We start from the raw sequence: 12,902 nt of genomic DNA on the forward strand, positions 1-12,902 counted from the left end.
CTCTCCACCCTCTCAGAGTTGGGCATCTCCAGCGCGGCTCACTCTTGGATTGCGTCCTACCTGACAGGTTGCTCCTACCAGGTGGCGTGGCGAGAATCTGTCGCCGCACCACGTTCTCTCACCACTGGTGTCCCCCAGGGCTCAGTTCTAGGCCCTCTCCTATTCTCTCTATACACCAAGTCACTTGGCTCTGTCATATCCTCACATGGTCTCTCCTATCATTGCTACACAGACGACACACAATTAATCTTCTCCTTTACCCCTTCCGATAACCAGGTGGCGAATCGCATCTCTGCATGTCTAGCAGACATATCAGTGTGGATGTCGGATCACCACCTCAAGCTGAACCTCTGCAAGACGGAGCTGCTCTTCCTCCCAGGGAAGAACTGCCCGCTCCATGATCTTGCCATCACGGTTGACAACTCCATTGTGTCCTCCTCCCAGAGTGCAAAGAACCTTGGCGTGACCCTGGACAAACCCTGTCATTCTCTGCTAACATCAAAGCGGTGACCCGATCCTGTAGGTTCATGCTCTACAACATTCACAGAGTACGACCCTACCTTACACAGAAAGCGGCACAGGTCCTAATCCAGGCACTTGTCATCTCCCGTCTGGATTACTGCAACTCGCTGTTGGCTGGGCTCCCTGCCTGTGCCATTAAACCCCTACAACTCATCCAGAACGCTGCAGCCCGTCTGGTGTTCAACCTTCCCAAGTTATCTCACGTCACCCCGCTCCTCCACACACTCCACTGGCTTCCAGTTGAAGCTCGCATCTGCTACAAGACCATGGTGCTTGCCTATGGAGCTGTGAAGGGAACGTCACCTCCGTACCTTCAGGCTCTGATCAGTCCCTACACCCAAACGAGGACATTGCGTTCTTCCACCTCTGGCCTGCTGGTCCCCCTACCTCTGCGGAAGCACAGTTCCCGCTCAGCCCAGTCAAAACTGTTCGCTGCTCTGGCACCCCAATGGTGGAACAAGCTCCCTCACGACGCCAGGACAGCGGAGACACTGACCACCTTCCGGAGACATACCTCTTTAAGGAATACCTGGGATAGTATAAATGTAATCCTTCTACCCCCCCCACCCCACCCCACCCCCACAAAATATATAAAATAATATTAATAATAATAATAATAATAATAAATGGTAAAGTGGTTGTCCCACTGGCTATCATAAGGTGAATGCACCAATTTGTAAGTCGCTCTGGATAAGAGCGTCTGCTAAATGACATAAATGTAAATGTAAAGTGTTGGTCCCACGTTTCATGAGCTGAAATAAAAGATTCCAGAATTTTTCCATATGCACAAAAAGCTTATTTCTCTACATTTTGTGCACAGATTTGTTTACATCCCTGTTAGTGAACATTTATCATTTGCCAAGATAATCCATCCACCTGACAGGTGTGGTATATCAAGAAGCTGATTAAACAGCATGATCATTACACAGGTGCACCTTGTGCTGGGGACAAAAATCCACTCTAAAATGTGTTGTTTTGTCATATGACACAATGCCACAGATGTCTCAAGTTTTGAGGGAGCGTGCAATTGGCATGTTGACTGCAGCAATGTCCACCAGAGCTGTTGCCAGAGAATTCAATGTTCATATCTCTACCATAAGCCACCTCCAATGTCGTTTTAGAGAATTTGGCAGTACGTCAGCTGGCCTCACAACCGCAGACCACGTGTAACCACTCCAGCCCAGGACCTCCACATCCGGCTTCACCTGCGGAATCTTCTGAGACAAGCCACCCGGACAGCTGATGAAACTGAGGAGTATTTCTGTCTGTAATAAAGCCCTTTGGAGGGGAAAAACTTGTTCTGATTAGCTGTGCTTGGCTCCCAAGTGGGTGGACCTATGCCCTCCCAGGCCCACCCATGACTGCGCTCCTTCCCGGTCATGTGAAATCCATAGAATAGGGCCTCATTTATTTATTTAAAGTGACTGATTTCCTTATATGAACTGTAACTCAGAAAAATCTTTAAAATTGTTGCATGTTGCATTTATATTTTTGTTCAGTATAGTTTTAACCATGTTTTGAGGCTATACAGTGTTTGTTTCATTTACATTGCGTACAAACAATGGAGTAAAACAAACCTATATCTTGGGCTCTGATGGGGTACGACAGTTGAACTAAGCTCATGAGGTATTTATAAATTATATTATTTAAGAATCAATGGGTATACTGTATATCATTAATTTATAAATCCAAAAATGTATGTAGCAAATAAGGAATTTAGCTTTAAAGTGTATGGCAATCCCACGTCTTCCACCCTGTCTCGCAGGCAGCAGGAGACTGCTGCCGCCACTAGGAGACAGAGGAGCACCAGCATGAAAATAGACAGACGAAGGAAAACTGAACAGGTGCTTGGGGGACCTTGTAGTAGGTTCAGATGGACTGTATTTAGCATAATATCCGATATTATTCTCTGCCATTGGGAAATTTGAGGAGAGGAGAGGAGAGATGGAAACTGGATGTATAACTTGGGCCGATAATATCTGTATATTCTAAATTATTTTACTTTGTTAGGCATTATTATTTTGTCCCTTTGGTGAAATTAGTCATGGCCATTGTCTTCGTGCTTAATGATTAAGACGTTTCTCTGCACTACACTGTATTATTGCTCTTTGAATATAAACCATCCTTACCTGAAACCTTGTGTGTGAGTTTTCTGTCAGTTGATCATTTCCTGGTCCAGTAAAGACGCTAGGTGATTTTGGGTGTTTGCTGAGTTTGACGAATGGTTCTGTCTGCCCTCTACTCTCTGCACACACACGCACACACACACACGCACACTTCTCTGTCTCAGAGACGAATGAGGAAGACAGGAGAGGTGAGGGGATGTGAGGAGAAGTGATGTTTTTTCTCATGCCCTCTGCCATCCAGTGGAGGCTGCTGAGGGGAGGATGGCTTATAATAATAGCCGGAATGGAGTAAATGGAATGGTATCAAACGGTATCGACATGTGTTTGATACCATTCCATTCACTCCATTCCAGCCATTATATTCCATTCCAGCCATTATTTTGGAGCCTTCCTTCCCTCAGCAGCCTCCACTGCTTCCATCCCATCAATACAGCTATCACACCACTACACCTCAACAGGCTGTGTCGCACTGGTTGAATTGGCATCGTAGGCGTGTATGTATAGCGGTGTGTTTGTGTAGAGTGTATGTCTCGGTGACTGTCACAGGGTCCACTGCCTGACGCTGCGTGACGTCACTCCTGTTAGACTGGCGGAGATCGAGGCGCGGTTATTAACCCGGCTCGGGAAGTTAACCGGGCTCAGTCGGACGGAAAGAGAAGCAGGTGCGTCTTGTGAAAGAAAAAGTAACCTATAAGGCCTACTATCCTTACAAATTCGACAAAGGTTTAAACAACAACTGGATGCGCAAGAGATGCCCATTATTCAACCACTATTGAAGAAAAAATGAAGTTGAATAAAAAATAAGTGCGCCTTTATTGTTATCGGTGCGTCATTGATAGAAAGTGGACCTGGTCGAGTTGCGCATAATCAAAGACCGGGAAAAAGATAGAAATAATGGGGATAATTATGATGACATTATCATCATGTAATCAGTGAGGTGTTGTCATCACCCTTTTTAGTCTTTCACAGCGCTCAGAGGAACTATAAAGCATATATCCTATATCAAACAGCCGAAAGACAAAGGAATATGTTTTTTTCTTCCTGCAATTGAACTGATTTGATGTTTGTGGCTGAAGTCTTCTCGGACCCATCCTTTATCTGTTGACGATGACAGCTCAGTGCGGGACTCGTTTCTGCATCTAGTCCTTTTGGACAGATGGAAGCTGAAGAGCGCAGATTGTTGGGCGACTTTTTACATCTTCAAACTGTCTCTAATGCGTGATATGGTTATACTACGAATGTGAATGAATAGCAACTTTTTAAAAGGCATTTCATCCGCTCAAGTATCATTCCATGCGTCTCTGCGCCCTGGTGCCCTTCATTGCGCTGGTGAGATTCGGGGAGTGTTCCGATTTCATGTTAGACTACAATTAAGGACGTTTTACTTCAGTGAATTTCATTTACATAGAACATGGTCTATGGATTGCCTGAAGGATTGTTACTGCTGGAAGGACTACGTTTGGATGACACATTTTTCTAGCATTTGTTCAAGCAATTAATAATTTATTTCCCCCAGAAGAATAACTATCCAAGCATCAGCGGTGTGTGTGTTAGTTAATAGATATTTAGGAATTTAATTGACTGATTGAATGAGATTAATGTAATTATTTATTTTAATATCCAATAAAGATTTCGTGGATCTGTCCACACCTAAATGTTGAAAAGAGACATGAAAAGAGGAAGTGCGTGACTGGAGGAGTAAAATGATATTTTCAACTGGCAAAGTTGCTATTCTCCGTTACGCCTTGGACAAAGCGGCACAAGCTTTTCTTCTCTCTCTCATTTTAATTCAATCGTGCGTAAAGTTCTAAGTGGACGCCTCTTGAGCCCAACAGCCATGTCTCTCTTTTTGCGTCAGAGACCCTCCATTTACTGCACTCTCACTGGACAACAAGTCTTCCTCAAGGGATTAAGCTAGCAGATAACAGAAACCTATCTCTTTTTTCGCCTTCACTCACTCTAAACAGAATTCACGGTCCCTGTGAGTTTTGGATTTTTCTCCAATCTACTTCCGCTGGCATCACCATGGCCATGGCCCCAGATATGACATGCCTGTCAGGGCCAGGGGTGAATGGGGTTACCGACCTGAACATCAGTATCACCTCCGGCCCCACCCCCTGCAACCAGACGGTGCTGCGAAACCTACCCTATTCCCCAGAGGCCACTGCGTTGTTCGCCACCGCGATCACCCTCATGATGATCCTCACCATCGTGGGCAACATCCTGGTCATCATCGCCGTGCTGACCTCGCGCTCGCTCCACGGCCCGCAGAACCTCTTCCTGGTCTCGCTGGCCGCAGCCGACATCCTAGTAGCTACCCTCATCATCCCCTTCTCGCTGGCCAATGAGCTTCAGGGATACTGGGCGTTCCGCTCACTGTGGTGTGAGATCTACCTGGCGTTGGACGTCCTCTTCTGCACGTCCTCCATTGCTCACCTGTGTGCCATCTCATTGGACCGCTACCTGTCCATCTCCCGGCCCGTGTCCTATGGTGCCCAACGGACCCCCGCACGCATCAAGGCGGCCATTGTGGTCGTCTGGCTTCTCTCGGCCGCCATCTCCTTCCCTCCCCTCCTCTCCCTGGATAAGAGCGAGGGAGGGGTGGAGGTGTGTGAGCTGAACAACGAGCGTTGGTATATTCTCTACTCCACCATCGGTTCGTTCTTCGCCCCATGTCTCATCATGATCGGGGTCTACATCAGGATCTACCAGATCGCCAAGCAACACACAAGATGTCCGCCAGGGGAGAAACCCAACCCTAAAAAAACTCCCGGCAACGCGTCTAGCAACACTCCTAGCAACCCCACAGCCCACGCACCTGGACCTGTGATCACCCCCCAACCCAAGCCTCTTAGCCAACCACAGCACAACAGAGGGGAGGGAGGGAAAGCAGACGGACAATCTACGGATGCCATGCCTTCGAAGAGTCTCCCTGTCTCCTCCCCCTCGTCTCCTCCTCCCCAAAGTGAGACCCAGGCCAGGACCCCCACTGACCCACAGAGTCAACCACAACCCCAGACCCAGCCTTCTTTACCAACCCCTGTCCCCACCTCACCCCAGCCTCCCTCACCCACCATAGCTCTCTCCCCCACACTCCCCCTTCCAGACAGCCAACTTGAGGAGACCCACAGACAGGGTGAGAGACAGGAGGAGAGACAGAGAAACACCACCAATGATGACAGCTTCAGCTCTGGGTCCGAGGCAGAGGCAGAGACGAGGGGAAGAGGAAAGGGAGGGAGAGGGGGAGGGAACGGGACAGTTAAGAATAATGGAGAGTCAAAGTCTGGGGGTGCAGGGTTAAAAATTCAACCTCTCTCTTCTCTGACCTCTCACAAGTTCAAAAAGATTGTTGCCACACCCACCAGCACAGCGCTGGCCTCTGATAGGCCAGGGAAGCCCCAGGCCACGCCAATGTCTCGGCGCAAGGCCATGGTGAACCGAGAGAAGCGCTTCACTTTTGTGTTGGCTGTGGTAATCGGGGTGTTTGTCATCTGTTGGTTCCCTTTCTTCTTCTCCTACTCGCTGCAGGCCATCTGTCCTGAGACCTGCTCTCTCCCTGATCCCCTCTTCAAGTTCTTCTTCTGGATTGGCTACTGCAACTCCTGTCTGAACCCTGTCATATACACCATCTTCAACCAGGACTTCAGGAAGGCCTTCAAGAAGATCCTCTGTAGGGACACCAAGGGGACAAATTTCTAGAGTGGATACTGTGTAGGGACACCAAAGAGAATAACTTCTAGAGTGAATAAACTGTAAGGATAGCTTTTAGCTTTCCTGTGTAAGGAACCACATACAAACTGCTGAGTCTGTCCTTTGTTGAACATTCTGTTAGATCAGATAACAAAATGCTAAACTATGGAATTCTGGAATAGATCAAGATGCTCTGATGTTCACATTGGGGGGTAGTGGGAGAAGAGGGAGGGAGGGACGCAATCTACCTGAAAGAAAGAAAACATCATTACAGCTTATTTAGTGATCGGAACAAAACAGGGCCATCAGTCATGAGGACATGTTGCTCAAATGACAGTAGAGCACTGCTCGTGTTGTTCCTCTCTATAAGGAAACCAAGGCTGCTCTCTGATGAATAATTTGGCTGGCTGTAAAACTGGACTCCCACAGCCATTACCTCTAGCCTTGTGACTGGCCACTATGAACTACAAGGACACAGTGTTGGGAGAATGTTCTAAGACTTTCCCAGGTACTGTCCACTGCAAGGACACAGATTGGGCAGGAGAATGTGCGGTAGAATGTGTGCAGTAGAATGTGTTCCTAGAGATCTCTATGTTCTAGAACTTGTAGTGTGTGAAGGCAGTTTGTCCAGCTGTCCAAGGACAGACAGACAAAGAATATTACATCCTTTACACCAGGGTTTCTGAAAATCGGTCATCGGGACCCCAAGGGGTGCATGTTTTGGTTTTTGCCCCAGCACTGCACATCTGATTCAAATAATCAACTAATCATCAAGCTTTGATAATTTGAATCAGCTTTGTAGTATTAGGGCAAAAACCAAAATGTGCACCCCTTGGGGTCCTGAGGACCGAGTTTGGGAAATGCTGTTTTACACCTTGGATGACGACTGGCCTCTGTCATAAACTCATACACTGAAGGGCATGTTTTATAGGGGACTCCCAGCTGTATTTTTGTCTTGTTTTCAGTTTCAGAAATGCACCTTTACGTTTTAATATAAGTATGAAATTAATATAAACACATGAAAAGTGAAACATGGGTTTTTAATATGACCAAGGCCTCCGTAATGTAATGTGTTGGGTTAGAGTAGGTCTGCAGTAGTGGTTATTAAATACAGTGTGTGTGTGTGTGTGTGTGTGTGTGTGTGTGTGTGTGTGTGTGTGTGTGTGTGTGTGTGTGTGTGTGTGTGTGTGTGTGTGTTTATTGTGTGATGGCCTACGGGTTTTACTGGAACAGAGGAAATCACTAATGGTGTTTTATATCTGAGATAAAGATGAGAGCATGAGGAACTCACAAGACCACACACACACACACACACACACACACACACACACACACACACACACACACACACACACACACACACACACACACACACACACACACACACACACACACACACACACACACACACTTTCTCTCTCTTTCTCTCTCCCTCTCCATCTCCCTCTCTGTCTCTTTAGCCTGGGGTGTGTGTTCTGTGTTGTGATGTATGGAGTGTCCTCTCCTCTCTTTATTCCCTGTGGAGTTAACCACCACCCAGAGCAATGAGGAGGAGAGTATCCTCTGCTGTGATTCCAGGAACGTTCTGCCTCCCTCTGGGAACATAATGGTAGCACTGTGCACTCCTCGGGCTACAATGGGAAAACCGTAATGGGAAAATTACAGCAGGAAAAAATGTAAAAGCTATTCTGTGAAATGGATGAAAGATGCAAAACAGACTATTGCCCAGGCACTACCTGGAGACAAGACAATGCTGAGTCCTCTCTCTCTCTCTCTCTCTCTACCTCTCTCTCTCTGTGCGGAAGTGTGTGGTTGCATGTTTTACAGAATGCATGCCTATGAATGCACAATCTTCAATTCTTTGTGAACCGACAAACCCATAATAACATCTTTATTTATCATGTGTTTTTCATACATATCCTTGACTGAACGGGCTGGTGTATTGTACAAAATTCAATAAATAAAACATCTACAGTATATACACTGTATTCGGAAAGTATTCAGACCCCTTAACTTTTTCCACATTTTGTTACGTTACAGCCTTATTCTAAAATTGATTAAATTGTTTTTCCCTCATCAATCTACACACAATACCCCATAATGACAAAGCAAAAAATGGTTTTTAGAAATGTTTGCATATTTATAAAAAAAAAAAAAAAAAAATATGACATTTACAAAAATATTCAGACCCTTTACTCAGTATGTTATTGAAGCACCTTTGGCAGCGATTACAGCCTCAAATCTTCTTGGGTATGACGCTACAAGCTTGGCACACCTGTATTTGGGGAGTTTCTCCCATTGTTCTCTGCAGATCCTCTCAAGCTCTGTCAAGTTGGATGGGGAGCGTCGCCACACAGCTATTTTCAGGTCTCTCCAGAGTTGTTCGATCGGGTTCAAGTCCGGGCTCTGGCTGGGCCACTCAAGGACATTCAGAGACTTGTCCCGAAGCCACTCCTGCGTTGTCTTGGCTGTGTGCTTAGGGTCGTTGTCCTGTTGGAAGGTGAACCTTCGCCCCAGTCTGAGGTCCTGAGTGCTCTGGAGCAGGTTTTCATCAAGGATCTCTCTGTACTTTGCTCCGTTCATCTTTTCCTCGATCCTGACTAGTCCCCCATCCCCTGCCACTGAAAAACATCCCCACAGCATGATGCTGCCACCACCATGCTTCACCTTAGGGATGGTGCCCGGTTTCCTCCAGACATGACGCTTGGCATTCAGGCCAAAGAGTTCAATCTCGGTTTTATCAGACCAGAGAATCTTTAGGTGCCTTTTGGCAAACTTCAAGTGGGCTGTCATGTGCCTTCTACTGATGAGTGGCTTCCGTCTGGCCTCTTTACCATAACGACTTGATTGGTGGAGTGCTGCAGAGATGGTTGGCCTTCTGGAAGGTTCTCCCATCTCCACAGAAGAACTCTGGTGCTCTGTGAGAGTGACTATCGGGTTCTTGGTCACCTCAATGACCAAGGCCCTTCTCCCCCGATTGCTCAGTTTGGCCGGGCGGACAGCTGTAGAAAGAGTCTTGGTAGTTCCAAACTTCTTCCATTTAAGAACGATAAAGGCCACTGTGTTCTCGTGGACCTTCAATGCTGCAGACATTTTTTGGTACACTTCCCCTGATCTGTGCCTCGTCACAATCCTGTCTCGGAGCTCTGCGGACAGTTCCTTCGACCTCATGGCTTGGTTTTTGCTCTGACATGCACTGTTAACTGTGGGACCTTATACAGACTGGTGTGTGCCTTTCCAAATAATGTCCAATCAATTGAATTTACCACAGTTGTAGAAACATCTCAAAGATGATCAATGGAAACAGGATGCACCTGAGCTCAATTTCGAGTCTCATAGCAAAGGGTCTGAATACTTATGTAAATAAGGTATTTCTGTTTTTTATTTTTAATACAAACATTTCTAAAAACCTTTTTTCGCTTTTTCATTATGGGGTATTGTGTTTAGATTAATGAGGAAAATTGTTAATTTTATTTCTCTCTCTCTTTTCTCTCTCCTCTGTCTCTCTCGACCCTCAGACATAGGTCAGGGAGGGTCTTGGGCTGTTCTGTATTTGACGTGTGTGGCCTTTCAGATTCTTGTAGAAATGAATGCTCTGAAGGTGTTTATTTAATGTGTTTCACTAAGTGTGTGTCAAGCAGTACCATGCCTCAGTGCATCTTACAAATCTCTCTGCTTTAGGTTAAGACCTATGGAGTATTTCCTTGAATCCCTTAGTATGGGTACGTTACACTAAGACTGAAATGGTAGGTGAGTGTGTGGGTTACTGCAACCCACTAGGCACACATTGGTTTAATCAATGTTGTTTCCACATCATTTCAATGAAATTACACTGAACCAACGTGGAATAGACTTGAATTGAAATGGTGTGAAATGGTGTGTGTGTGTTTTGGGACAAGGGTATGTGTGTTTATGTTCAGAGACAGGAGTGTGCGTGTGTGTTTTGGGATAGGCATGTGTGTGTGTGTGTGCGCATGTTTTTAGGAACATGGGTGTATGGTCATCTCAGTCTTGGCAGTGCTGTGGAAACATGATGTATATGCTTCATTTGGCTGTAATATTAATAACAGTGCTGATGGGATGAGAACGTGAGGAGCATCACTCTCTCTCTCCCTCCACTGGTTTCTACACAGTACTCACTACTGCATCAATACTTAGTATATTCAATTGTGTGTGTGTGTGTGTGTGGTTAAAAAGGAGGATGGGCCAGCAACCAGAGGGTTGTTCTGCATCAGTGACCTAGATGCTAGGGTAAGAGGACATGCCCAAGATCGCCTCAATGTTATGTGTGTGTGAATGTACCAGATGGCAAAGTGTGTGTGTGTGTGTGTGTGTCTGTGTGGACACTGTCCCTTGATCACCTTGCCAGTTGAAAAGTGTGTATCTCACAGGATGGGTTTTTTATTATTAAACCTGGTTAAATAATGCATACAATCGCCACAATTTGCTGCCTTAAAAAATAAATCTAAAAAGGGTTTTTATTCCTGCCAATCTACACAACCTACTCCACATTTTCAAAGTGAAAGAAGAAATATAGAACACTTTCCAAATAGAAAAGAGAAAGAAAATATAATATGTGTTGATTGCGTATGTATTCACATCCCAGAGTTAACACTTGGTGGAAGCACATTTGGCAGCTATTACAGCTGTGAATAATTTTGAATGATTCTACCAATCTTGCACAACTCTTAGGGCAACATATTAGGTACACCACTCCGTTCAGGAAAATGGATCGCTCCTACAGACAGTGAGTCACGTGGCCGTGACTTGCTATATGAAGCAGGCAGACAGGCATCGAGACATTCAGTTACTGTTTGATTGAACGTTAGAATGGGCTAAACGAGTGACCTACGCGACTTTGAGCGTGGCATGATCGCCGGAACCAGTATCTCAGAAATGGCCGCCCTCCTGGGCTTTTCATGCACGACAGGGTCTAGGTTTTACCGAGAATGGTCCGACTAACATCCAGTCAGAGGCAGTCCTGTGGACGAAAATAGCTCGTTGATGAGAGAGGTCGAAGGAGAATGGCAAGAATCGTGCAAGCTAACAGGCGGGCCACAAAGAAAAATAACGGTGCAGTACAACAGGGGTGTGCAGAACAACATATCAGAACACACAACTCGTTGATCCTTCTCAGGGATAGGCTATTGCACAACACTGGATTCCACTCCTATCATCTAAAAACAAGAAGAAGTGGCTCCAGTGGGCACTCGATCACCAACACTGGACAATTGAGGAGTGGAAATACATTGCCTGGAACATAACAGCGAGTTCAGTTGACTTGAGTGGTCTGCACAGTCCCCAGACCTCAACCCAATAAGGCATCTTTGGGATGAGATGGAACTGGCTGTTCTCAGCATGAATGTGCCACCGTCCAATCTGCAGCAACTCTGTGATGCCAATTTTACTGAGTTACATTTCATTTAAGGAAATCAGTCAATTGAAAAAAAAAAAATTAAGCCCTAATCTATGGATTTCACATGACTGGGAATACAGATATGTATCTGTTGGTCAATGATACCTTTAAAAAAAAGTAGGGGTGTGGATCAGAAAACCAATCAGTATCTGGTGTGACCACCATTTGCCTCATGCACCGCGACACATCTCCTTCGCATAGAGTTGATCAGGCTGTTGATTGTGGCCTGTACAATGTTGTTCCACACCTCTTCAATGGCTGTGCGAAGTTGATGGATATTGGCGGGAACTGGAACACGCTGTCGTACATGTCGATCCAGAGCACCCCAAACATGCTCAATGGGTGACATTTCTGGTGAGTATGTAGTCCATGGAAGAACTGGGACATTTTCAGCTTCCAGGAATTGAGTACAGATCCTTGAGACATGGGGCAGTGCATTATCATGCTGAAACATGAGGTGATGGCGGTGGATGAATGGCACGACAATGGGCCTCAGGAGCTCGTCACGGTATCTCTGTGCATTCAAATTGCCATCGATAAAATGGAATTGTGTTCCTTGTCCGTAGTTTATGCCTGCCCATACTATAACCCCACCGCCACCATGGGGCACTCTGCTCACAATGTTGACGTCAGCAAACCGCTCGCCCACACGACGCCATACATCCTGTCTGCCATCTGCCCGGTACAGTTGAAACCAGGATTCATCCGTGAAGAGCACACTTCTCCAGCGTGCCAGTGGCCATCGGAGGTGAGCATTTGCTCACTGAAGTCAGTTATGACGTCAAACTGCAGTCAGGTCAAGACCCTGGTGAGGACGACGAGCACACAGATGAGCTTCCCTGAGACAGTTTCTGAGAGTTTGTGTAGAAATTCTTCTGTTGAACAAACCCACAGTTTCATCAGCTGTCCGGGTGGCTGATCTCAGACGATCCCGCAGGTTAAGAAGCCGGATGTGGAGGTCCTGGGCTGGCATGGTTACACGTGGTCTGCGGTTGTGAGGCCGGTGGGACGTACTACCAAATTCTCTAAAACGACATTGGAGGCGGCTTATGGTAGAGAAATGAACATTACATTGTCTGATATTAGCTCTGGTGGACATTCCTGCAGTCAGCATGCCAATTGCACGCTCCCTCAAAACTTGAGACATC

At 46.2% G+C, this 12,902-nt stretch overlaps 1 protein-coding gene across 1 annotated transcript; it reads left to right on the top strand.

Moving 5' to 3' along the window:
- The first annotated feature begins 3,297 nt into the window (after positions 1 to 3,297).
- Positions 3,298 to 7,076, top strand: LOC121541526 (alpha-2B adrenergic receptor). The gene has a single exon (XM_041850598.2). It carries the CDS (start codon positions 4,674 to 4,676, stop codon positions 6,345 to 6,347), a length of 1,674 nt encoding a protein of 557 aa, XP_041706532.1. The 5' UTR covers positions 3,298 to 4,673; the 3' UTR covers positions 6,348 to 7,076.
- The last annotated feature ends 5,826 nt before the right edge of the window (positions 7,077 to 12,902 follow it).

This window comes from Coregonus clupeaformis, chromosome 27 (assembly GCF_020615455.1).
Source record: "Coregonus clupeaformis isolate EN_2021a chromosome 27, ASM2061545v1, whole genome shotgun sequence".
Taxonomy (NCBI): domain Eukaryota; kingdom Metazoa; phylum Chordata; class Actinopteri; order Salmoniformes; family Salmonidae; genus Coregonus; species Coregonus clupeaformis.

Excerpts from the sequence above, each read along its gene's own strand:
- LOC121541526 (XM_041850598.2), top strand. The coding sequence starts at position 4,674 with ATGGCCATGGCCCCAGATATGACATGCCTGTCAGGGCCAGGGGTGAAT.